This window comes from Stigmatopora nigra, chromosome 9 (assembly GCF_051989575.1).
Source record: "Stigmatopora nigra isolate UIUO_SnigA chromosome 9, RoL_Snig_1.1, whole genome shotgun sequence".
In the NCBI taxonomy this organism is placed as follows: Eukaryota; Metazoa; Chordata; class Actinopteri; order Syngnathiformes; family Syngnathidae; genus Stigmatopora; species Stigmatopora nigra.
The window spans coordinates 7035808-7063610 of NC_135516.1; the positions used below are offsets into that span (position 1 = coordinate 7035808).

Sequence of the window (27803 nt, forward strand, 5' to 3'; positions counted from 1 at the left end):
TTTGCATGCATTTACATTTCACACAGTGACATTTGCATTACCTCCAATAAACATGTCCCCTAAAGGTCTTCCCCAATTTCATTTGCATTTGATGCCTTTCTTAACTTTTTTAGACCAAATGCACGTAATTCTTGCCCCCTAGCCTGCTTATTCCAGGAAATGAAACCCATTATATTGTGTCACCTTCTTAAAGTGCAATTACTCCGAGAGTATCATGGCAACTTTTGACAAGATAAGCCCCCTCCCCAACCTCTCCTTCTGCCTCACTTTGTCTTTATCTACAAAAGGGCTTTCGGAGGGGGTTTTGATGGGAGGGGAATTAGTGTGACTAACAGATCTACAGGGCAGTCAAATGGACAATCAAGGGAGGGGGGATCAAAGTGTCAATGTGGGCTTAATTACTCAACCACCCCCACCCAAACAAAAAAAAACGGGCAACATTACACAGGGTTAGGCCTAGAAATCCCCCCTCCCCTCTGCCCACCATCATCTATAAAAATAGTAGAGGAGGGTAACAATGGACTAACTGCTGAGGAGGTGTCGACAGCTCACGCACACACAAACATTAGGGTTGGCCCATCCGTGATCTACTAAGACATGGACTATAAGTACTTCTATGTATTGTGTATAACAATTTAAAGCTTGTTTAATAATGTGATACATGTTTGGAAAAAGACTAAAGCCCATTTACACGGTGAAACTGTGGTGGAAGGGCCTTGCGTTCTAACATTGACGTTGAAAACGAAAACTAAAGCTTGAGGTTCTTTGTACAGTCTCCAAAGTGGAATTAAAGTAAAATCTTGGGTTTTTTTTGCGTTTAATAGGTTCCAAGGCCTGCCGCAAAAAGTGTACAACAGTGATGTAGGGATAGTGTTTTTTTAGTCTCTATTTAATATTATTTGAAATGTTAAAACCCTTTGTATTCTATTATTTAACTTACAAAGCATCATTCAAGTCTATTTAACTCAGAATTCCACTGTTGTCATATGTAAGCAAAAATGTAATGCATAACTTTCTGTTTATTTGGTCGGAGTGTCAATATAGAAACAGGTGCTATGTGAATACGTTTTGGTGCTTTTTACGGCGATAGACATCCAATGAGCTGCTACATGATTCCCAATTGTTGCATAAAAACCCTCAGACATGTATGAAGTTTTTTTTAAATTCTTTTTTCTTATTTGCAATTTAAATATTGAAACAGCAATCAACTAACAGTAATTACACAGTCAGCATGTCATCAAAGATTTTATTGCGAGGTATTGTTATCTGCTGCTGTTCCTGCAACAGTCTGATTCACATAAAACACACTCGCAAAAAAATTATTCCCAGTTGTCATTTGTCACCAACCGGATGCGACACAAATGAAAAATTATTCCACACCGTTGTTAAAGATTTTCACATTATCTCGGTGGTGTCTTCTATCGATCCGCTTCATGGCACTGATGAAAAATATGAAGAAGTGGCGCTCCTTGATTGCACGTATAGATTAGTGCACGCCCCAATAAGATCATGAGATGAACAGCATATTTTCTTGTAGAACACGCCACGTCACGGCGTCCGGGTTGCCTGGCGGCGCCTTCATTTTGCTCTCTATGATTAGGGAGTGCTGTTCAAACTTGTTTACATTTATTTTATTGACGGCAATAAGAAAGAAGAGGTGGGAGGGGCAGTGATTAAATGAAGGACATCAAGTTAACTATAAAAGTGTCCATAAAAAAAAGTAATTCTGTTGAAATCACTTTTTGAAATTGTTCCTAATTACTTTAAAACAGGAAAAGTGGTAGTTAAAAAAAAGTCAATTTTGTTTTATTGAGAATTAATATTCCAGTCAATTATAAAGTTATACATTTTAATTTTAAGGGATTGTTTTTCAAACCACAATCAAGAAATTGGAAAAAAAGGAAACATTAGTTAACAGACCAAAAGGCATTTAATTATCTTGCAATATGTTATGCAAAATATTTAATTAAGTATGACCATTTGAATTACCATTTTAAAATTATTAATGCCACTGATATTGCTGTGGTGTACTAATTTTGGAACAGGCAATGTTGGAATAGACGTGCATTCAGCTAGAGTGGGAGACTTCTACAACATCTGAGCAGGTTAAGTGCTTTTGAAAATGTATGTATTAAATAATTTAAAATAATAAGTTTAATTAGATAAAATGAAAAAGAAATCTTAACGTTTTTCAGGAAGGATAGAAGAGGCAAGATGACATAGACCAAATATGGGTATTAATGTATTTTTATATTTGTATTTTTAATTGGGTTAGATAAAGCAGCCAAACATATTTTAAAGATGAATAAAGATGGCAAATTAAGGACCTCACTTGCTAAATCCACTATCCACTACACGCACACCAAGTGAGGGTCGGATTAGGATGATTGTCGGCAAACAGCCTGGTGCCCAGGTCACCGACGGTCAACTTCCTGATGTGTTAATTAGGATTAAAGCCTGCAGTATGCGGCCTAGCAAGCAAACCCACCCTTACTTCTCTGACACACACACTAACTTCAGAGGCCCAATAGTTGTAAAAGCACAAACATTGCCCATGTTTAATCCCCTAATTAAGCATACCCCTCCTTGCCATTTAACCCTAAAAGCCTGCTGGCGTTTTTTCACCTCCAGCTAAGGAACTTGCTTTGTTTACCAGCGGATTCACTCGGCAGATAAGGAACCTTTAAAAAGCCACCCGGCCCCTACACCCTCTACCCCTACCCGGATGATAAAGTCCATTAGAAAAAAGGGTGTCGAGTGGTCTTTGAAGGAGGAGATCACACTCCCTAATCTCCGGGATTAGAGAGGTCTTCCAGAGTTCGGCATGTTATGCGTATGAATGCAGGGAGGAGGTCTGAATGGGCCTCAAAGGAACATGAAGGTTCAGATGGTCACCAAATTAAATCACTTCACATTAAATAGATGAGAGCCACTGGTGAGAATGTTTAAGAACTGATACTAGTTCATGTTATATGCTTGTAAAGTGAACTCAAATACTAGTTTTTAATTGATTTTAATGATGGAAATGTTATTTACAAGCTTTTACAGATATTCATGATGAAAAGAAAGGGCTGATTCAGTAAAACTGCTCTCAAACACTTCTCCATTGAAATTTTGAATTTCCATTGAGTTTGACAGCATTCTATGTACTCTGTCAGTCAGTTTTATAGAATATAAATTCACAACGCCCACCATGACATCATTATTTGTATTCAAGTACTGTGACACTTGGTTTGCTGAAGAAAATTTAACCTTATCAATACAGCATGTGAACCATTTTTGTAGCCATGGATATTCAGGAAAAAAAATAGATACGAAACAATGTTTTATTTTGCAACAGACTGATTGTATGGGTCAATTTAAAAAAATAAGTTAAAATGTTAATGGATAAAAAAAATGTAAATGTCATGACTTAGAAATGTTTCGTTGGCAGGTTGAAAATCTTTGTGGAGTTTGCTATAATTTTATTACAAAACTGATATCGAAGCTGACACAAAGCTCATTTTACTAGAACAGTATCCATTTTAAAGCATTACCTAGCGCTTTATATTTTCTACAATTCTAACTTATTTTCCAGCTCTCGTTGTTGCTCTAAGCTCTCGGCATAATTGCGACGCTGGCTGTTTTTATGGTGTTTAACGTCCATTGATGACTGGCTCTCACCGCACGTTATGTCGTTTCTTCTAGGGAATCCTCCTGAAGCGAAGTGGCAAATCCCTCAACAAGGAGTGGAAGAAGAAGTATGTCACGCTGTGCGATAACGGCGTCCTCACTTATCACCCCAGTTTACACGTGAGTATCATCGTGCCCTCGAGCCCCTCCTCCTCCTAACCTCACCTCACATCCCATTTTATTTTCAATCGGGTTTATCTATTGGGTCCGCTCCCTTTTTCTTGACTGCTGAGCATCACTCGCTCTCTACGCGATTACATTTACTATCGCTGCTGCATCAAATTCCATTTTAAGCACGTAGCTAATGATTTGCCTACGCTTGATTGCTATATAATGGCTGTTTAAGCCACTCTGGTGTCTCAAGCATTAGTGTTAAGCAAGAGGGCGTCCTGGTGGTCATCGCTTCCCTTCCGCCGCGCTCATTCCCACCCGCCGATGGCTAATGGAGACACGGCCTCACCCAGGCTCCACGCTGCCTTGTACTTGTAATGGCTGTTCCCACGTGGCAGCCGAGCCTGACCGGCCTTCCGCATCCATCTTTGTCATAGGCCCGCCGGGCCGCTAATACAGCTTAAACACTCTACTGGCTGTTGGTGCCATGCCAACGAACATCCTTCTTTATCTACATTTTGTTGTATAGTGTGTAGTTACATTAGACAATTGAGTAGTAGTATTTTTGCAATACACTTTCTGGTTACAGACAAAATATTTGGTCAAGTTAATACAATGATAATGGGGTCAGCTTTCATTTCAAGATTCAAAATGTCTTTATAAATGTCTAAATGTCTTTGTGCATTCAAAATTTAGTCAATAGGATGATGTAAAATTCATTTTGGATGCACAAAAGCAGACATTTATCACTGTACCTTTTTCAAATAAATTATATAATAAGTTAGAGAAAAGAGAGACGCACCAAAATGTGAGACAAAATTATACATTATAAAATAAGCTTTAGAAAAGATAGACGCACCAAAGTGTGAGACAAAATTAATCACCAGCCTAACTAACCTCTTTGTTTACAAACATTTACATAAAAAGTTGGAAAACATTTGTGCTGAGTCGCCATACCTTAATCATTTCGGTTAATAAAGTACCATCATCCTCATTTTATTATATTTAAATCATAATTTAGCAATTATTTACATAAATACAGAAAAAATCTGTTCACTGAGGCCCAAATAAACAGTTTGTGAGCCTGGACATGATCAATATTAATATAAAACACTCTTGTTTAACCTCCTCCATATGGTCTGACACCAAATATTTCACAGGCAGGTGGTTGGCCTGGATTGCTTTAGCTCATTTGTTCATACATGATAAAAAATGAAAGCTATTAACATCCCCCCCCCCCCTTTCTAACAAGACGGGTCAGCCTAAGCACAAATGGAGTCTAGTGCCGTTGCGAGCATCTTCATTTACAGACTGCACAACATTGTTTCAGTGATGTACGTAATTGACTGAACTTGCTATCTCTTGATCATTACTGCCATCACAGGTCAGTGGGCCGGTCTATGAACGCGTGGCCCCGCACGGAAAACACGGAATGAGACTCGCATTACTTCCGTAACAGCTTGTTCAATGCCGTCTAGCGAGAAAGCGGGATGATGATGATGATGATAGAGGCTGGGAAAAGGAGGGAGAGACGAACGAGGGAGCAAGCGGGATCCTTTAATTTCACAGCCAGCCAAGCCATCCACACAATCACCTTCTGTTAATTCTATCTGCTACATCAATTAAATTGTTTGTAGAAACTAATTGAATGTGGCTTAATCACACATCTTAATAGCTTTGCACGCTTCGATCTGGCTGTTAATTCCTGCAATAAAACGAAATGAGAGCGCTCACTGGGTAATTAGCAAGGAGGCTCGGGAAAGAAATGAGTGCTTTATGACTTGGTAATAAAATCCACGAGTCGGTGGGGGGACGGAAAAGACGACCGTCGTCGCCTTTTTCTGTTTTTCTTTCTGCTGAGTTTGATGATTTTCACCCTGGCTTCTTACTTTTGGGGTTTAAAGCAAATTGAAAGGGAATGAATGTTTGCTTTTATTTTATGGCTGTTAAAGAAAGTGGCGTGGGTAGATGATGATGGTGTGGATAACAGAAAATGGTTGACATCATTGCTTAGTCTCGTAATGGCCAATTCTTGTTTAAATTTACCCACATTTTTGTCATGTAGAATTGAACTGTAAATGGGCATAAAAACATGTTTTGTATGTTATTTTCTAACATACTTGAACAAAAATATGTTACATTAAATGTTGAAAATGTTGATTTCTGCAGGACTACATGCAAAATGTTCATGGGAAGGAAATCGACTTACTACGTACGACTGTCAAAGTTCCCGGAAAGCGACCCCCAAGGGCAGTGGCAACCACCGTCCCTCCCACAGCCAGCCCCAAGACCAATGGGATGACCAAGGACCGTAGTGCCCTGCAACTTGGCATTGGGAATACAGGTACTATTATTTTTTTAGCCTGGATTGTCTTGATTTGATAAAATTGGATGATCCTAAATGTGTGATTCAAGTCTTATATCCCCTTTTCTTCCTTTGTAATGACACTGTCATTACTGTAGTCATTCTACGTCCCCGGTTTGTGATTCATCTTGAGATGCACGGCAGGTTAATGATGTGCTCTCTACATGTTCCATACATGCAAATTAGCTGCCTTGTACATAGTTAGCTTGGTACAATGAGACCTTAACGAGCGGCCAGGAGAAGTGCGATAATACTCCTTCATCAGCGATGCATTTAAAGAAGATGGTAGTGTAGCAAATCAAGGAAAAAAAGTTGTTTTTGTTTCCACGTGTCCCAGTTACGTCTCTACAAGAGTGAGTTGCTCAATGTAGTCAAAGGCGTTATGGCAGAGGTTCAAGTTTTAAAAATAAAGCTCCCAGTGAGAGACGAGCTGGCATGCTAAAACAGTGGTAACAGTGATTGGACAAAAGGGCCACATTTAAGGGTAATTAATAATAATTAGCCGTTCCTATTCTTAAGGGAGGTGGGCGTGGGCTCTTGCCAAGTTGCCGGGAATTAGGTACCCCAGCCAAAAAGTAGGGGACTCTCGGCGCTGTCCTGGCAGGTCGCTGGCACGGCCATATGGGACAATTAGTCAAAAGGCAGGCAGGAAGGAGTTTGCAGAGGATTTGGCGTCAGGGTCGTTCTCGTTTTAGAACAGGACACGCCAGATCCGAGGCAAAAGGGGGAGGATAAAACTGCACCTACTGGTTCCTCTAGTTTCCTCAAAGGTAAATTTGTAATGCTATCAGTTGCTTTGCGCGTCCGGGAACAATGTAAGGGAGATTTGCCTTAATCTCCATTTAGCAAGAGAAAGGTTACAAATCACATCAGGTCTCTCTCCGAGTGGAGGACCCTCTTCTGATTATGCGATCAGGGTTTTGATTTCATTAGACATGCAATTGATGAGGGGAACAAAGGGGTAATTTCTCATTCAGGGTGACTAAATCACAAGCCTTGTCTTTGCCTTTGGTAATTCATGCATCCCTCGCATCTAAAGACCTTTTATAATCACCGTCAGGAGAGGGATAGCGACGATGAGGTAAAAGAGGGGCGGGTGAGATAGAAGAGAAGATGAAGAGCTAAGACCGCTTTGCCAGGCAGACACATTTCATTCCGCTGCCGGCTGCTAAACAGAAGCTCTTTAGATACGATGCCCCCTAACCTATGTTTTGTACGCATCCATTGACAGGTTTATGCTGTCCTGGTATAAATTGGCACAGTGACTTTAAGTCAGGCCTCCAGAAGGGAGCCGTGCATGTACTTGGTGTCTCTTTTTTCAAAATGAAACATGTCCTCACACAATTTAGTCCAAAATTGTACAAAAGCACGTTTACGAGTATTTGCTACTTGCTCACGCTGTCATATACTTGGATGATGCATTTTCAGTTAAAAAATTAAACTGAATAACAGTGGTAAACATAACCCTGCCCTAAAATGGTAATTTTATATTATTTTTGACAAACGAAAGGATTATCAGATTGAACATTGAATACCATGTCTTAATCATGTATAGACAAATGAATCTACATATTCTTTAGAGACAAAATATATGATATTCAAGTGTTGTAAATAGCCAATTTTATGACGATATAATACAATTTCAATTCTTTGGACAAATAATGATGAATGATAATAATTCCAATATGCCGTTATTCAATTGGATTCAAGGGCCTTAGATTAGTACGCATTAAACCCAAAACAGTTACATTTCAACTAGAATAGTAGAAAATGAAATGCACATTTGGTGATTTTTAAATGTATTAATGTATATATTTTTTTTAGTTTTTAAATTTCATAAACTTCATAGAAATTGGTTTCTCTAACAATCATTTGGCATATCTAACAAATAACAATGTTGATATATGTTTTGCGTTTTGATCAATATTGACTAGAATCCAGTCACTAGACCCTGTCACCAATTCGTACATCATTCTAGAATCATTACACCGCTATTTCTTACATTACTTATTTAACTAATCATTTACGATAACAGGCAAAATGGTATCCACATAAACCTAATGAACCAAACAACACAATAAAAATAATAATTGTGGTGTAGCTATTCTACGTAGATACATATGATAGTAGATTACTTAGTAATATGAAGAGGTCAGAATGGGAGGACATAGCGGGACGTCGGCGTGTTGGTCGGAATAATGATGATGATGATGATGATGATCGCCTTGTATTACATGGAGGCAGATGATGTGCCGCCCGGCCCCGCATTAGCATGAAGGCGTCATTATGCCAATACTTGTACATAATGGCAACAACTCCACCGAGGGGTCGGGCCTCGTCACGGCTCATCAGCTTGCTGACGGCCCTGGTCTAAAGAGAGGCGAGGCGCTTCTCGCTTAATCCATCGCTTCTACTTATCACCCCGCCTCCCTCACCAAGAGTGTGAAGAGAATTTCTATAATTTTTGCAGTTTTTATGCACAGCCATTTTCTTTCTAACAACTTTTTCGTCCATTAATGGCATTAATAAATAGATACAAGCAGTTTTTTTAAAAAAAACTCTGAGATAAATAAGCAATTTGTTATGTTTTGGCCCATTTAATGATTCAATATTTTTATTCTTTTTCAAGAGAAAATATTAAATGTACTGCAAAAAGCAGTATGCACTGCTTATTATTATTTTTGTTTGTCTTTTTACAAAACCATTATCACGATGAAGGTGGTTTTGAAAAGGGCTAAATATATATATATATATATATATATATATATATATATATATATATATATATATATATATATATATATATATATATATATATATATATATATATATATATATATATATATATATATATATATATATATATATATATATATATATATATATATATATATATATATATATATATATATATATATATATATATATATATATATATATATATCAAAACCTTTAATACTGTATATAATGCATTTTATTTTGTACTTGGAAATAACGTTTTTCTAAAGATAACAATTAATTGATACCTTTGAATAGAAGTAGACTTGTTCAATCGAGTCCATATTGGCTCATGACGTGTTAAGGTGTGCCCCTGGCTAGAGCTTTTTGCTCTTTTGAATGCCACAAGCTGATTATTATTTCTCCACTGTAATTACATTATCGCCCCCTTTATGCAGGAGTGGTCTGTGGGGACTAATGGGTACAGCCATGTATAATTCATTTATCATTAGCATCCAATTTGACAATTAGAAGTGATTGTAGAATTTTAAATAGCGAAGGAAGCTTTTGTCGTTATCTGTTTTTCATCAGTCAAACTTTTTTCAAAGCACAATCATGTCATTTTGAATTTTACCTTTTATTAAGGCGCTTACACAACTTCTCCATAATGGATAGTATGACAAACACTACAATAAATACTATATAGTATATATAATCATTGATTTTCTGAACCGCTTATCTGAAGGGAGCCTATCCCAGCTAACTATGGGCACCAGGCAGCGGGACACTTTTAATATATATTATATATTTACTATATCAATAATCTTTGCAAACCACTACACATTTATTGGAAGTTTATTGCAGTGAACGCCGGTAAACATGGTCAGTCATTGCCATTTCACTTTCAAATAATTAAATTTACGTTGGCTCAACTTCACCCTGGAATATTATTGTAGTTCCTTGAAAAAAACCTAGATATTACATCTTCATTAGTTTTTGTTTATACTATATGCCATATTACTTATCTTATATAGTGCTATGTTCCTATTCAAGAAAAGTTTGCTCTTTTTTGCTTCCCAGTAGCACTCTTCCTCCTCCTCCTCCTCCTCTTCTGCTCTGATTCTGCACTGATTTCCGCATATTAATTTTCCTCTTCTCTCCTCAGCATGATTCCCTCGCTCCACTCTTATTGCGATGGCGCCCCCCTCCTTCCCCCCTCCTGGGACCATGAGATTAATATTCTTGGGCCCAACAAGATAATTACTGATACTAATTACACATGATTATGTGAATTTGATACACTTATTACTCGGGATAATGAGTAGGACATATTATCCTAACAAGCGCCTGTGCTGCTTAGTTTACTGAGCGACCCACACACACACACCATAGATGTGCTGGTGTTGTCGCCCCAATCACAACCTAGTGCGATTAATTATTGAATAAAATACCTTTTAGGTATGTATACCTGTGACAAAAATAAATAAAATCATTATTAACTTTACATACTTCCGAGTTCCAATGGATTGCATGCCCCGTTAATTGCATAAGTGGAACAAAGTATGGTATTTGTACGGTTCATTATTTTCCTAATCTCAGTAGTGTCACACACTAATAACTATTTTTTTTTAGGTCTAGACCAAGGGTTGGGAACCTTTTTGATGGAAAGAGCCATAAACATATTTTTTAAATGTTAATCCTTGAGAGCCATGCTCCGAATTTAAAAGTCAACATACATGAAAAGATGTGCTTTTTTTTAGTCACTTCACCACTTTTAAAGTACAAAAAGTCTCTGAATTATTTTGACAATATTGATAAGTTGTTGCTAATCAATGAGTATCAATAAGAAAATCCATGCAAAAGAGTGTAATGAAAATAAAATCATTATAAGGCGCTGTGTTAATGCCATAATACCAACGTATCGCTCCTATTCCTGCGCTCTCTCACCAGCAGTTTCCATAGTTTACCTCACAGGTTAGTGGAGAGCCATATGCACCCATCAAAAGAGCCATATGTGGCTCCCGAGCCATAGATTCCCTACCCCTGGTCTAGACAATCTTATAAGTCAAATGATGTATTTCCTGTGATGTAATAATCTATACATGGCTACGTATCCCATTGTAAATGCATACCAGTCTATTAATACATTTTGCCATGGAAAAGAGGGAACAAGGGCCTCTTCACCATTGTTTGCAGCTTTAATTATGTTTATTACTTTTATTAAATGGTAGAGAAGTGTGAGTTTATGGTATTCTGGATGTGCCCGCGAGCAGGAGGAAGCCCCCCACATGGTGCCGCTGAGCTTATGAATTAGTAAAACGATGCGAGGCGTCCGCGGCTTGCCTGATTGGAGGTTAGGAGGAGAGCGCCTGCTGACGCCAGCGCAGAGAGATGGATGTGGCAGTCAGAGGGATGAGGCGAGATAATTAGCCTTCAGAGTGTATCTTGTTAATTAAGGCCTAATTAGAGGAGACTTGTGTGTGTGTGTGTGATTCTGCAAAAAAAAGGACTGGTTTCTCTATGTTACAAGTGTGACAACTTATAATATTCTTGTCTTTGTGTCCTCGACAGGCGCGCCACACTCCAATAGCAGCAGTTCCTTACAGACAGGCACGTCCTTGTTTGGCAGCAAGGACGGAATGCACCAACGCTCCTTCTCCGTGTCCAGCGCCGACCAGTGGAATGATGCCATCAACACCAGTACTACCAGCGCCGCCCGTAAGAAATGTTTCATTCTTATGATCACATGTGATCAGATAAGGCAACATGGTGAATTACTAGTTCACACATCTACATCCCATCAATGGGGTTCTTGGTTCAAATTATGGCTTCGATCTTCCAGTGTTGAGTTGTACTAGTTTGATTTTTTTATGAGTGTTCCAACTGTCTTCCACATTCAAAAAACATGCGTTAGGTCATTTGGAGGCTCTGATTTGCCCAAAAGTGCGTTTGGGAGTGGAGCCAATCTTGGGTGTTTGCCATTCGCCCAATGTCAGCCAAGGTTGGCTGCAGCTTAATATTGAGGAAATTAGAAAAGGCTCTTATAAAAAATGACAAGATTGTATAATGGAATAAGATAAATTCACAAAAGTTCACCCAATCAGATTATAAAAGATCCTAGTTGAATTAGATGGGTTAAAACTAAGGTTAGTATATACCTTTATGAAGGTAAACATTAAATAAGCTGGTTTTAGGTTATTTATGAAAATTAGTGAGTGTATGCTGAATTTGTTTCTTAAGAAGTTATTAGTCTAATGTTGTTTGTATATTAATAACAATTAGATTACATTTGGACAGGGATTACTTTGGGATAGGTTCTAATGAAATAAAATAAATTAGTTTGACTAAGTTAACTGTATTAAATTACACACACAGTTCAATTAAATTTAAACTAAAAGTGAAGTCAAAATCATGTTCAACTGGGTTTACTATGTTGTAGTATAAATAATTACATTGTTCACATGGCAACACACATAAATGAAATAAGGTTGTTCGAGGAAACAAAGTCTTTAATGGTTTTCATTCATTCACCGAGTTGTATACTAATGAGAATTTAGACCCCTTAAACCGCGTTACGAGTGTTCCTAGGCTCGTTTAGCTGATGAGCTGATCAGGTTTGCCATCATCTGCATGACCTTTTGCGCAAGTACGGAGCCAAGCGACACTGAAGGTTAACTTTTTGCCACTTTTACTGTTGTATCGATGCCAACAACTCAAGTCAAATAATACATTCTGCATGCGCGTCTTCGGCTTCCATCATAGCCCCTCCTTGTCCCCCCTCCTTGCTGCTCTCTCCTCTTGCGAGGAGGAAAATGAATGTTTTTCGGGGGGACCATTCATCACCAGTTATTTCCCTCTCTTTGTGCTTGGCAGTAAAAAAGCACTTAAATGCACATCAACAGAATAACAGTCATTTCCATGCATGTTTGCACTCTGGTAGTTCTCATTAGCGTGGCGGCGGCGGCGCTGGCGACTTTCTTCACCCCCACCCGCACTGCACTTGAGTCCTCCCCTCCCTCTCCGCCTTCTCCCAAGGTGCCGCGGCAGTTTAAAGAGCGCACTTTTCAAGCGCCGTAGGAGGCCAGCCACGAGGCCTTCATCGTTGTGACGCGCAAATTGCGACGCTCATTTGAAGGCAGATCACAATCGATTCGGCTCGGACGTCACACTAAACTCACATCAGCAGCACAACTACTACACAGTGGGGCAAATTCGTGGACAAAAGTGTATTTTGACCAATTTTATTTACAATATATTGTTAGTGCATGATAAATGTCAATCATTTTCATGAGAATTCTTGGAATTACCAAATTGCACCACAATATCTCAAGTGTGTCCTCATCAAACATTTTTCTTGCTGGATTTTTAATGTTTTATTTAAGAGTTTTTATAAAATAAAACTACCCCAAAAATCATACATTAGGACCTCTACTTAGTTTATTAAAAAGAAAATAACCCCTGACAGAATATTCATGAATTAAATTGGGTGGATAATGGAACCTCACATATGAAAGTGTTTAATTTTCTTTGTAATTAAATAAAATTGGTCAAATCAGACATTGTTAAAAAATATGGTGAACCAAGTGTCCAACGAAAAGTTGTTTTTTTAGCTAAATAAAAAAATATATATCCCAAATATGGTAAATACAAAAACATCTTATAATTTGATAAATTATACCTGTTTCCAAAACTGTTTCTTCCTCCAATGGGGCTGTTTTGAAAAAATATTTGATGAGTCTGGCATCAATACCTAAACTAGCAGAGTTCCTGTTCTATTTTGGCATACAATTGCAGCTCTTTTGACAAATTTTGCGTGTAGAAGTTTGTCAGTGTAAGCTCTGACTGGTGTTGGTGGCATTTGTATGGGTGTGGGTCATGTTCACCTTTTAAATGTAAACATTTTCACTTCTATACACATTTTCAATTGAGTTTTTAGAGGCCCTTAAAAAGCAATATCTTTCATCCCCATCTCTTTAGATAGGTCTGTTTCACGTGTCTAGACTCACAGTCGCTCTCAAAAAACATGATTGAAATGCATCACCAGTGTTTCATCATAACGCACCCTGTTCAATAATCAATGGAGGGTGTTCCGTACCGAGGGTTGTAGACCTAAATGAAGCCCCGTCACTCCATTATCCTTGGCGAAGGTTGCAGGTTAACACCAAACGGGACGACAACAGCGCGAAGCAGAAAAACATCAGATTGATGACTCGAGCTAGAATGAATGCATCTTAGCCCACGTAACTATTTCCATATTATTTAGAGAATGTTCTCATTTGTAAAGCCATTGTGCTTAAGGCAAAACCTCACGTCCCAACAGCTCTTGAATATTGAGCACCGATTTTTTGATTAAATTCTGAACCATTTTTTTTTTAATGCTGCCGCTCATAATGCCTGACATTCTTAATATACTTTGTGGTTGTTTGGACGCTGTACTTGTCATTACACTTCACTCTTTGGTTGTGAATTAAAAGTAAGAGATTAAGAGTCACATTTCAAGTTCTTCAAATTTTATTTAAGACGGCCAGTACTCTTTTTAGGTCCTTTTTTTTCTTGCTCCAGGGTTACATCATCTTGTTTTAAAGATGATTTCTGGATTTAAAAGTGGATTACTAAAGCTCAACAAGAATATTGTGTTTCATATTCCCACATAGTCTTTTCAAAATCGTGTTTTCTGCAAATGAAAAATACACAAATTCATTTTGGCACCACTTGTGCAATCATAAGTGCTTACTGCTCAGTTGTGCCCATAGCATAGAGAGACATATATTGAATTCTAAAACGGTTGTAGAGCCTTTATTCTGGCAGTGCTGTGTTTTCTGCGACGTGCCTCCCGATGTGAAGGTGATGGCATGTTCAGGGGGTTTGATTTCAACGGCGGGCCGTAATGAAGTTTGACATTTAGTTTGAAGAGAGCAGCGGAGCGCGATCAGGCCTTGATTAGCTCACTCTAATTGAGGATAATAAGGGGGAGGCGGTGATTGTTTCTAATTTTTGCCATTAATTGCAGCCCTTTGATTGAGGACAGGCAGGGCTGCCGTGTCAAGGGGCCTGGCGGAATCACGGCGCTTGTCACAAACAGCCCCTTGAATAACAATGAAATTACTACGCTGCTTACGAATTTGCCAAATGATCACGCTTTTCTGGAGAAGTCTGACTGGTGACTTTAGGAAAAATAGTCAATCTTATTGCTCAGTCTTATCTGTTAACTCATTGGCTGCCATTGGTGGGGATAGACTTCTACTTTAGTCAATGGTATTGTCTGGTGTTCTCAAAATTAAACTATTGCAAGTCTGTTGTGATCCATTTTTATTACGTAAATATGAGTGACTTTTGTCATGTTTTAGTCATGTTTAGTCAAATGAATTGTGTGCTTAAATGGAGTTGTCTTTGTAAAGTGTTGGGATTCTGTTCATCTTTGCAATTGGTCAGTCTGTAGATTAGAGGTGTGGTTAAGTAAAAGCACAATTGCTTGCTGAGCTTGATCAAATGCTCTCACAGACCACTTATAGCCAAAGGGTGATGATACATAGGGTGTCCACCATTGAGTTAGAGTCTAAATCACAAGGAGAGGCATATCTCCATCTTTGTTTCAGGTAGAGGATGAGACCCGGGGGTCATTTTCCACAACATTAGGGTCCGAAATTGATAATTAAAGGTGTTGATGCCTCTGTAGGAGCACCCCTCCCTCGAGGCGCATGTCTCCCCTTTAACCTCAAGCGACATTAAACAAATGCTGGCTGTCAGGTCGAAGGCGGGTTGCAGCTCTCCGACTCGCAGCCCCGCCATACGGAGCGGAGCTGGCAGGACAGACGTTCACATTCGAAGGAGGAGGAAGCTGAGGGTAGGAGGTTGCTGGTGAGGGGAGAGGCATACGGAGGACCCCCGTGCCCCCAGCTGTCTGAGCCAGCTAATGACTCGTCTCAGGGGGGCTGTTGTAGGCGAGCAGGGAAATTGAAACAGACGCCTGGACCAGGATGTGCTACATGTGTGGCTGTGTGCTGCCATTCAAGACAACGCCATCAGCGCAGCCATGTTTATTAATGGGATGCAACGTCCTCTTTTTTTCCAACCGCTTCTTAGGTTGAAACGTTGTGGAAACATCTGATTTCTAATTGTTGAGTTTGAACGGAAGACGTTGGGGATAGGATGCCATGTTACCCCGTTATAGTCTCTTGGGAATGGCTTTGGTTAAGGAGGTTTTGCCAAAAACTTTTTATAGTTTTTTATTCTGTAACTTGAAATTTGAAATATGATTAAGCTTCAAATATACTTCTACTTATCTGAGGTGAAATGAATAAAATAGTCTGTTTTTTTCACGCTTTTCGTGCTTGATATAAATGTCCTAGGATAATGAAAACAAATATACAAAGCATACTGTTGGAGATTTCAAAGTTACAAACGATACACAATTTACTCCGGATTTTTCTCATTTGTTTCACAACTTAGCGTAGAACCTTTTTCATACCAAAAGTAATTATGATTCATATATTTTAGTTTTTCAGCAGCACGTTCACCTCACAGTCCTGGCCTCCCTGTGTGGACTTTCCATCTTCACCCCTTGCTTGAATGGTTTTTCATCAGTCTATTCCAATTTTCTCTGACACCCCCAAAACATGCATGAAAGAATTGTCCATAAGTATGAGTGTGAATGATCATTGTCTTTATATGCCCTGCAATTAGTTGGCAGCCAATGCATGGTGTCCCCCACCTACTCCCCTCAGTTGCCTGGGATAGGTTCCAGTTCCAGGTTGTGTTTGTTTCCCTATAACTAATTATAGACAAAACTAAATGTTTACAAGGTGATGAGCTCCCCTATGCTGCATGAAAGCACATTTATATGCATTGTGCGTTTGTCTCAAAATGATTTTGTGGTTTTTCTTTTTTTGGTCACACAAGTCATAAAAACATTATTAACTATACTATGTTCGATACAACACTTAGTGAACTCAGAAATTGGATTACACAGTAAGAATTTAAACCCATGTTAATTGTCCTACTTTTTGGGGAAGTTGGTAAATGACTGCTTTACCACCCCAACACTTTGCCATTATTGTCTCAGGTGTTGTCTCCAACCGACACTTTCACCCACTTCTAAATGCTTTTTCATGGGTCTTCACAGCCCAAGTTTCCCCCATCACCACGCTCCCATTCCTCCACGTTAGCATCGTCAATCCCCCGCTGAGCTCATCCCACTCCTCCAATTCAGCCCCATCTCCCAAAAGGTAATGACTGAATTAGGCCTAATGTTGTACACTGGCTAATGGCGGCACGCTGCACATTACGGCATGTGCAACTGGCAACGACAAGAGGAGCAATAATCCCGGAGCCTTCTTGTCCTGCTGCACTCCGCCCCCAGGGGCTGCGGCGGTGCTCAGGGAAATGAATGGAGCTTGCCACACAACAATGAGCTTTTGATGGGAGACAATAGAGGAGGCTGCCAGCACCACACAGGGTGGTAAGAGGAGAGCAATATGGGGCCCATCTACCGACTGGCCCTCCCTCCTTCCTGCTTCCCTCAGGCCCCTGCCCCTTCTTGCTCCCCACCACCCACCATCCTCCTCTCCCAGATCTATAATGGCATCCGGAGGGGAGAAAAGAAGGAAAAGTGATGTCAAATGTCAGGAAATCAGACAAACTGCAAGCTGACAACACCCTCTCATTGTCCCATCCCTCTGTCATTTTAGCCAATAGTAGCACAGGTTAATATCACATTTATAATATCACTTACTAGAAACAAAGCTCCCTCTTTACACTCCCATCCCTCCCCCTCCACCGTCACTCTAGGAATCATAGTTAGGCCAGAGGCTTACTTAGGTGCCCATTTGTCCCCTCATGGCCTCCGTACCTGTCTTTCCGTCTGCGGAAACCAACAACACAGTAACTAGAGGAACCACTTCCTTTGTGACTTTACGCACATTTCTCATGTATGTGAGGTTTTGTCAGCCAAATGCATACAAATAATTAAGCAATCTAGGAAGCAAACAAGTGACTCAATATGTTGTCTGAGCTTTATTGACTCTTGAAGGTCCTGAATTGTTACCTTGGTAACAGATTATATACCATTGGTTTTATTAGGCCTTCCAGTAAGTAGTAGTATCATCAAGACCAGTTATCACTATGGTGTCTAGTTTAGAATAATGTGAATTATTAGATGAAAAAAATATATATTTATATATGTGTATGCATGAGTGTGTGTATTTTTATGTATTGCAAACATCTTAAAAGAATAGAAGAAACAATTTGTGGGCTATGGTTGCTTATTTCCTCCAAAATCAGTTTTAAATTGTTATTCTTTTACTTGTCCTTGGCATCATGTTTTTAGCATTTTTATTATTAATTGAAGTTATTTATTTCTGTCCCATTCCCTTATACAAATTCTAAACTGGTTTCTTCCAGTGAATGGGGACCCTTTGGTGACAATTTTTCATATTTTTGGGTGATGTTGAATGCATTTTTAACCGGTTTTTATCTGTTATTCCACAGCCAATGGAATGAACGATCCAGCCAGTTGCAATGCAGGCAGTGCCACGAGTCCAAAGCTTGATCCGCCCCCTTCGCCACACGCCAATCGCAAGAAACACAGACGGAAAAAGAGCACGGGCATCACCAAACCTGACGGCTTATCTGCCGGAAATGAAGGTAGGAAAGATGGGGTGGGGGGGGACACCATGAAAACCTTTTGAAAAAGAAAAAGGAAAATCTTCAATGTGTTTATCATTTCTTCCGTGCCATTAGGTTATAAGTGACATTTTAAAAAAAACATCTCCACTTGGTTGCCTTTCAATGTTCATCGAGGTTGCCCAGCTAGTTCTATCGTTAATATTGGGTTGCCATGGTACAAACTGGCCCGTCCAGAAGTTGCGTCTCATCTCGGCGGGAGATTGTCAGGCGGACTCTTCACCCAATTAATAACGATCCTGCCGCACAAATGATGAATGGAGCGCTCTAATTGGATGGCATTGTAGAAACACTCAGACGCATCTCATAGCCCATAAAACTGATGTCAGATGAACGGCGCGATCAATCAACAAGATGGATACGGTGGAAAAAAAAAGACAACAATGGCGTTGACGCCTCCTAAATGACGCTTAGCATTTATAATCATTAGACTTTAAAAGAAAAAAAAATCTGGCCTCTTGACAGCTGCTCTTTAATGTTTCAATGGCTCTTTTGACCAAAGAGGTCAGAGTGATCATCATTACTAAACCGTCTAATGCTTTTTTTCATTGTAGTTAGGTCACGTTAACTTATGTGTCAAAAAGACACTGATTCTTTAATCCTAAATTCAATAAAGCAAAAATATAGCCACTTTCAAATTTGAAAACATCTCTGCCCACTTTTATTTTGATGTGTATAACATACAGGAACCATCAATTTCAATCAATCAAATCACAAACATCTTTGATGACAAACTTCAACCACATCACACTCTTTTTATTATTTTTTTTTATCTGTATTATACATGAATCAATGGGGGGGGGGTGCAAGGTTACTTCTAAATGTTCCTATACATTATCCATACTGGGTATTGTGGCCATTTGCACAGTAATGGCTGAAGCTTTCATTCCTTTTATTTTTTAAAGTATCATTCTTTTCGATGCATTTGTTTACCATGCATCTTTTTTCCTATTTACCACGTCGGACATATCGGTTAATATCCTGTGCTCTGCCATGTAATGAATTTCTCATGTGCTTAAAGAGTGATGCAAGACGCACCGTGAGACAAGTGACAGCTCATAATGCATTTCTCAGCAGCCGACAAGCTATTCTGCTATAAATTTCACCGTAAAACAAATGGTTGATGATGAGTTGACTTCTTCTGTGTTCTGCCTCTGTTGCTCTCCGTTGAATAATCCACAGTTCCTCTTTTTTTAAAAGAACTGTGGACTCATTGGTATTACTTGAATGAAAGAATGATGGATGGTTATTTTTTTGGCAGATAATAATTTTAGTATTAACAATGAAAACTTGATTGTTTTTCATATCTTGTTTGGTATGATTAACAATTTACACACACCTCACAGCCTCACAGTTCTGGGTTCAAATCCAGGTCATGTCCATCTGTGTGGAATTTGCATTTTGCAATTTATGTATTATTGTAAATATATACATAATTGCAATATTTAATTTTCTGGCTACTCTGGTCTCTCACAATCTGTTGCATGTGGGTGATCTTAGGGTCTATGGTGGCTGATGTTACTATTTTGAACAAAACAGTAGAGAAGATGATAGTAGTGTTGTCATGTTTTATGTTTAGTCCAAAATAATGGAAGATGAATGATCATTATGTACGTCAAGTCCGTGCGTATGATTGTTTTTTTCTAAAAAGCTATCATCATTGCACTTTTGTGATATCTTTTCATATTGAAACATCTGAAAACGTTCTTTATTGAAGCCTTTTTGGTTGTCGACTCCCCTGCTTCTCAAAATTCACACGTTTCCATTACCAGTTTTTCATTGCACAATGTACGTCTTACAAATTACTAAGGGTAGTGGAAAGGCAGTTTCTGAAACTTATCCCCCAGGAGCTGTATTTGACTCTAAATGAATGGTGCTTGATGACTTTTTTTTTTTTTTAGAGATATTCAGATTCATTTGAAGTAACTGCTTGGCTTGATAAAGTTAGAAAGTACTTAACAAGTTGAGAACACGGAAGGTTCTCCAGTCCACCTGTGGATAAACTGGGGCAAAGTTCCTATTGCTGCAAAAGTCAAGTCAACTTAATCAATAGTGGTAACGTCCTGTACCTCAGCTGAGCAAGGGTTAACATCCTCTGGAGTCCAGCTGAGGATTTTAAGAAGGAGGCTTAACTGCCTGAGCTAATGGTGGGTGTTTATCTCAATACTTTGTTGTTTTTTTTTTCTTTGTCGCTCCCCGACTCGCTCTCATTTCCCAAAGCTGTCCCCGGAGCCCGTGCTCTTGTAATGACTTTGTGCGCACCACGCACCCGACGGAGGGAAGGAAATAACAAGATTGTCATTTGGGGCTGCCCACAGACGTGCGTTTAATTGGCCGCCGCTCTCATCGGGCTCCGTTGTTAAACGCGATGGCTATTAGTGGTAGCGACGCTGATTTCATGTGTTTGTTTATTGTACCATTGGCTGTCGGTGTTGGTGTGCAGATGTGTGTCAGATAGATAGCGAGTCTTCTACAGTCTCTCTCTTCCTCTGTCTGAGTTGGGTCTCGGTTCCCCCCCTCAGGGGGGCCCTGTCGCAGTAATGGCCTTCTCCTGATTGCTCTGATACAGGTTAGGAATATTGGCTTTAATGATGTGTAAAATGAGCAAGCGGTGCCGCTGACATTTACAGATGGGTGCCGCCTTGGCCTGTTCTTCCCAACTGCTCATTAATTCACAGGGAATGGCGAGCATTTCTTTAAGTGACTGTCTGACACGTGCGGCGGCGTGCGACACGAGGCGCCGGGACACGCCAAACAATATCTCACCTTTCGCCGCCGAGCGTTTGCACAAATGGATTTGGGAGGGGGGAAAAAAAGAAAAGAAGAGGACGTCCTCGAGGCTAAACACTCTTGCTAAGTTCTTTGTAAGGTTGTGTCACTCTGGTCCCCGGAGAAGCTCCCATACAACGGAGAACTCACTCAGCTGGGCTCGGATGGGCGCCCTGAGGTGCTAATCTGGTCCACAGGTGCTGTCAGTGTCCTTATTTCTTTCAGCATGACAAAGGAGTCTCCAGTCTAAATGCTCTGAGCACATTCTCTCTTGTTTTTTGTACCTCGTCCATCGATTACGCTGCCTTTAGTTAATATTTTATGACAAATTTAAACATTTTGGACAAATTAGTCCAATCAATGAGAACTACGGAGTAATGATAGAACCTCAATTTACGTAAAAGTGAGAACATTCAAACGTGGTTGTCTTCATGGTGGGTTAAATCATTCAAAGCTTGATGGCACTACATGTCACGTTAACACAGTATGACTGCCAACTACCCTCCTACTAATGGAATGGACGTCTGGCAGCGTCAATAGTAGCGAATGACTAAACTGTTGCATAGCTTCCACCAGATGTTTTAGTTCTACATAATTTCTTGTGAACATACGCCAGTTTTCTCCCTTCCCTGAGCAACCTTTGTAAAGCAAGACCTTCCCAATCTGATTTATGATCCATGTAAATGCTGGGTGATGTTTATCTTTTTTCTGCTGCTCCCTCTATGCCGCCACACAGCCATTACAGCCCCTAACTTCCTTTTTATTGCACTGTGTTAATTAAGCAAAATCATATTTAGCACATCCCTCATAAGCCAGTGGGTAGTGGTGGGCTTACTTGGTGGCCTTAATTTATTTGTTATTGTCAAGGACTTGTTGACAGAGAGTGGGCTGATAAACATGGTCAACGGGTTAATACTCAGCATGATGTGACAAGGTGATTGTTCTTTTGATGCCACCTGCAACCACACGGTAATAACAGACAGTTTAATGGCCTCTTTGCCGGCTTCTCATTGCGGGTTGCCTATAAGACTATTCAAGTTTTCACTGAATTGTTTATGTTAAGATTTAGCAGACCCGAGAAGAAAACATCATGTGGGAATTCTTTACAGTGTAGATAGGCATGATTCATTCAAAACGAAATAGCCTGCTTAGGAACATTTCTAAGTCTAAAATAGTGAAATGTGCCTCCTTTGTTGGTATGTGTGTACCAAGATTTACCTAAGAATATTGACTATGTGCTTTTCTTAGTGGTCACAGCTAGAAGAGGGCATTTGTGTGCACGGTGAATTAGATTTGTTTTTCTTTCTTTGCTCACCAGTTTAGGAAGTCAGCCATGCTTTGCTTTTTTAATGAAAGTCTTTTAATGCCTCCAATTTATTGCCTGGGCAGCCAACAGAATAATTAGCTTTATATGTTTTTTTCTCCCCCTTTAATAGATAGAAAAACAAGGAAAACGACATTTGAGTCCAGGGATGGCAATTTATAGTGGAACCTCCTGAATTTTCAGTCATTCATTGTTTTTTTACCTCAAGAGTGCTGGAACCTAACTATAAATTGGTTGCCAGCTAATCGCTGGGCACAAAGAGACATCCATTCACACAATAATACACAATTTGAAGCCTACCATGCATATTTTTTGGCATATGAGAGGAAATTCCACACAAGAAGCCCAGATTTAGCTAAGAATTTTTATTTTGATGGGTCCTACGACTGAATTTCCATAAACTACATGAATCAATGTAACATATACCATACGTTCTATGTACTATGAGGCAACCCAGTCCAACCTACCTGCCAATGCTGTTTTGTGTCAACCCACCATTAAGGTCTCTCCTCTCGTAAGGTAAATAAAGAGGCTCTGGCACGCTCCGATCAATTCTAGAGACCTGTAGTCGATTGTGCAAACGGAATCAGATAATTGAAGTCGGTGTGGAGCTAATTGGATTATTGCTTCTGCCACAGTGCCGCATTACGAGCATCCGTCACCCATCTGTCATTTAACAGCCTTGTCACGGCAGCCGGCACCCGCCATTGATTACGAACCGCGGCGATTGCTGTCAATTAGTGAGTCGTACAGAGTTAATTTCATGTGAATGGATTGCGCTATGTATCTCAACATGTTTTGATTTACAATATCTAACGTGATTAAAAAGGTGTTGGGATTTCTGAAATGGACCGGTAATTATTTGTGTTGTAGGATGTATTGATAGAGTGAATGACACCATTCCAATCAGAATTATCTTGCCTACACCTTGTGGTTCGTTTTCCCCCAAGCCTCTACTCGCTTTATGTAAATGAAGCCACTCTTTGCATACACATAATTAGGTGATTACAAATCATTTGGCAAAGAGCTGAAACGTTTGTCCCATTTGCAGCCACATGAGGAAAATATAGAGTATTTTGTTAAGGAACTGCAGCATGTGTTGCAACACATGCCGTTTAGGGAATTCTTTCTTAAAATGAATTTAAACTCTATATAGTATTCGCTATAATTCACTTGAATAATATGTCTGTTATCTCTTTACCAATCAGAACAAGAGGATTCCTTTGAGTTCATCATCGTGTCACTGACTGGTCAAACGTGGAACTTTGAGGCATCCACATATGAGGAGCGTGAGCTCTGGGTGACGGCTATCGAGAGTCAAATCTTTGCCAGCCTGCAGTCGTGCGAGAGCATCAAGAATAAGGTACTCGCGCTCCATTTTCCTTTCCTTCCCTTTTTCGCTCAGTCTCTTCCTCACACTGTCACACACGGGGGGCTATAAGACAGGTGCAAAAGAGTCTTGTCTTATTATAAGCGACAGGCATTACAGACAGAAGCTTGCTCATGTCAGCACACTCCGGTTTTATATTTTGTCTGAGTCTTCTTTTTGCATTTTACTCTTTTTCTGTCCAATTGTGCTACATTTAGAACTGTTGTTCTGATTAGTTCATTACAATTCTCTTCATTTCTATCCTTCTTCCACTGCAGTCTCGATTAGGCAGCCAGAGTGACGCCATGGCCATCCAATCCATCCGTAATGTAAGGGGCAACAGCTTCTGCGTGGACTGTGATGCAGCAAGTGAGTCATTTGTTTAACGCTTAAGCTCACCTACCCATTCACCACAATTGATAATTTCAATGGCACTTGTTTTGGTCACTCTCAAGTATGGCAAATCTTTGAAGTTTGATATGGCTATTATTTGTTGTTAAAAATTTTCGCCATCACACCCCATTTAGATCCCGACTGGGCCAGTCTGAACTTGGGGGCACTGATGTGCATCGAGTGTTCAGGCATCCACAGAAACCTGGGCACACACCTGTCCCGTGTGCGCTCCTTGGACTTAGATGACTGGCCAGTGGAGCTCAGCATGGTGATGACGGCTATCGGCAACTCCATGGCCAATAGCATCTGGGAGGGCTCTCTGGAGGGCTACACCAAGCCGGCCAATGACAGCAGCAGGTAAGACGTCACAAAATGTGTTCAAAGTTATTTTTGTGGCACAACACTTGGAGTTGTGTTTTAAATAAACTGATGCATTGGGTTTATAGTTAACAATATGTAAGCATACTTCGATTTTGATCAGTTTTTTCATGATTTTTTCGTTCAAAGTTTGGTCAGACACAAGTGCAATGTGATCATTATTTTCAAGTTATTGTTTTTTAGGTGCTAGGAGGGTAAACATGATATTTTTGTAAATTAAAACTTTGGGCTATGCAGTTGGTCACAACTGGACGTCCAATCCATTTGAACTGGGAGGTCTGCAAATTAAAATGTCTTTTTTTTCACAGTCATTCATTGCCCTTCCAGTTCAAATGAATGAGACATTGAGTTAATTATAGTGGTATTATCGCCTCATTTTCTCTTTATTTTCTGTTCAAACATAATTCACCCTGAGTGTGACATCATTTAGCACCGCACTGCTAAGTGTTATGATGATCCCCCCGCCACCCCTTCCAAAAAAAAGTGCCGGTCGGGCCACCAGGTAACATCCTCTTTACTTCTCTGTGAGGATTGTTTATCTCGTGGTGACAGGTAAGCCCTGGCATCCTGGGCTGACTAATGGCCCGCTGTGTGGCTGTGCAGGTAATTAAGCAGACCATTATGGTTAAAGCCTAACCCCGAGAGCTGGACCCTCGGGCCCCAAAGATCTCCTGTCACATATCCATCACCAGGGTCCGGGTCATCGCTCTGTCTGTCACAAATGCCGTTGTCTCGAACGCTCTCCCTGCTGGCGCTTTGAATTTAGAAGCAAAGGGGCATTTTTCTCGACCTGCGTTTAACTCATTGGCTGCCTTTGACACTGGTAGACATCTAGTCCGTGTGAACTGGGAGTGATCATCAATGGCACGGAAATTTAATGATTCAATGGCTAGATATCCATATTTTTGCTGGGTTTGGTGTATTCAAAAGCGCAAAGATGCCAGACCGCCTTTTCCCTGTCGCCATTTCTCTACTGAATGATGGCCTACAGTTATTTATTGAATGCTTTCTGCTCCAAATTGTTCGCGCCAGTCGTCCCGATGAAAGATTATTGATGTTGATTCCTCTCGCTATCGCTGTCACTCGTCCCGTGTGTCGCCTGAGGAAGGCAGGTCCTTCATTGTCTTTAAAAAGAGAGAGGAAAAAAAAAACGATCTTATCCCGGAGCAGCATCTCCATTATTTTCCACTGCCAGACAATAAATCTCATTTGCAGCATAAGTAATCTTCAGAACAGTTGTAAAATATCACATGGTTAGTGAGAAGCCCTCCTGTCTCGTCTCATGTTGCTTTATCGCGAATGATGAATTATCAGTAACATAATGGGATTTTTTTTCGCTTTTTCCACACCATAAATTCTCACCTGACTTCTTTTTCTTCTCTTCGTCATTTTGACGATTTTTAATTGTGTCCCGCCGGTGATGTGCGGCAGCTTTGTGGCGCCCTGCTCCCGCTAAACATTAGTGACACCTCATCTAAACGACTCAGTAACTACTCCAGTATCAAGCGCCTGTCTGATTGAATGTCTCCTGCAACACTAGTTTTACCCACTTCTGCTTTCCTTCTATTTTATATCGTATTTTGACAATTTAACATAAATGCGTTCATCCACACAATGACTTCAGCTTATGAAAAGAATGCCCATCATAGCCAGATGACCTAAATTACTGATGTTCATCAGACTGGTTTCCGGTGTTGTAATGGGATGCTTGTTTGTTTCAATTAACTAGTTAAACTTACTAAAGTACATCGGCACACTACATACACAAGACATATCAGATTGTGGACAATTTGAGAAATGCTGAGGCTACAGAAGTTAATTGTGGACTATTAAAAATATTAAAAATGAAATGATGTAAACCCATTTTTTTGGCAAGAATGATATTGGCCGGGTGATAAAGTTAAGTGTTGCATGTCTCGGAAGGCAAAATAGGAATCAGCAAGTATATTATAACTCACTTTTCTTTTCAAGAAAAAAAATTAACAGTTCAACATGTTTTGGTTTAATGTCTGCATCAATTGGAATAAAATTGTTAGTTATTTTTCAACTATTTAAACGTAACATTGATTGAAATATTCTTAACAAATTGTCTTCAAACAAATAACTTAAAATAAATGATTTTCCCAGTCTAATAGTATTTAAAGTTTTTGGAAAATTTATAATATTTACTTTCAATCAATAAATACATTATTTAAACCATTTTTGGCCATACTTTGTTGTAACTGTGAGGTAGATTATAACTGAAAAAGTAATGATTCTTTTAACTATAAAAGTAGCATTTTTTCCCCCAGAAAACTTTATATATTAAAATGGTAATTTATTTTTGAAATACTTTTGTATACTTTAATATTTTGACTTATTAGTTGGAGTTATGTAATAAAAACTACAATAATGCAGACTAAACCCTTCTCTTAATAGTTACCATTGTATGTATTAATTCACATTGTGTTAATACTACTATTATTATTAATAAAAATAAGTGTACTATTCCCAAAATTCTTTGTAGTAATCATTCATTGCCAGTCACACACCACTTTAAATGGATTGAGTGGCTATCTTTCTCAATGGCAGCCAGTGAGTTAAATGAAGTGTCAGGAGTCCTAGACTGTCTGCTGCTGATGGATCACCATAAATGATTCTTTGAATACAAAAATAATATGTGGTCATCCGGTATAGTGATTGCATTCAGCAAATATTGGAAGGGAGTTGTTCTTTTCATTAGCACCCGATAGTCATTGTGTTTTGCACATCGCCTCTAATTGCTTGGCGAGTTTGCGATAGAAAACAGCACACACACACACACACAGAAAAGGGAGAGAGACAGCAGTTCACATTTGTAGGGAAGATATCCCGGAGCGCGGGCCAACACGGACGGCTATCCCTCACCGACGCAGGCCCCTCGCCGTCACCCTCTGTGGGCCGCGCGCCGCCCTCGGCCATGGCCAGGTAATAGCTCTGATGAGAACCCTCCACTTTGTTTCAGAAATAATTTGCCAGTCCTGCCGCCTGCAGGGCCCATGCAG

The 27803-nt window shown here is 39.7% G+C and overlaps 1 protein-coding gene across 3 annotated transcripts in view; it reads left to right on the top strand.

The window, feature by feature from the left end:
* agap3 (ArfGAP with GTPase domain, ankyrin repeat and PH domain 3) overlaps window positions 1-27803 on the top strand; it is a 95224-nt gene that overhangs the window by 57975 nt on the left and 9446 nt on the right. For all 3 annotated transcript variants that reach the window (XM_077723902.1, XM_077723903.1, XM_077723901.1), the window contains exons 10-16: window positions 3688-3792; window positions 5953-6127; window positions 11438-11584; window positions 18353-18508; window positions 23849-24003; window positions 24288-24378; window positions 24537-24759. In XM_077723902.1, coding sequence (XP_077580028.1) covers window positions 3688-3792; window positions 5953-6127; window positions 11438-11584; window positions 18353-18508; window positions 23849-24003; window positions 24288-24378; window positions 24537-24759 — 1052 coding nt within the window. The remainder of the gene's footprint in view (window positions 1-3687; window positions 3793-5952; window positions 6128-11437; window positions 11585-18352; window positions 18509-23848; window positions 24004-24287; window positions 24379-24536; window positions 24760-27803) is intronic.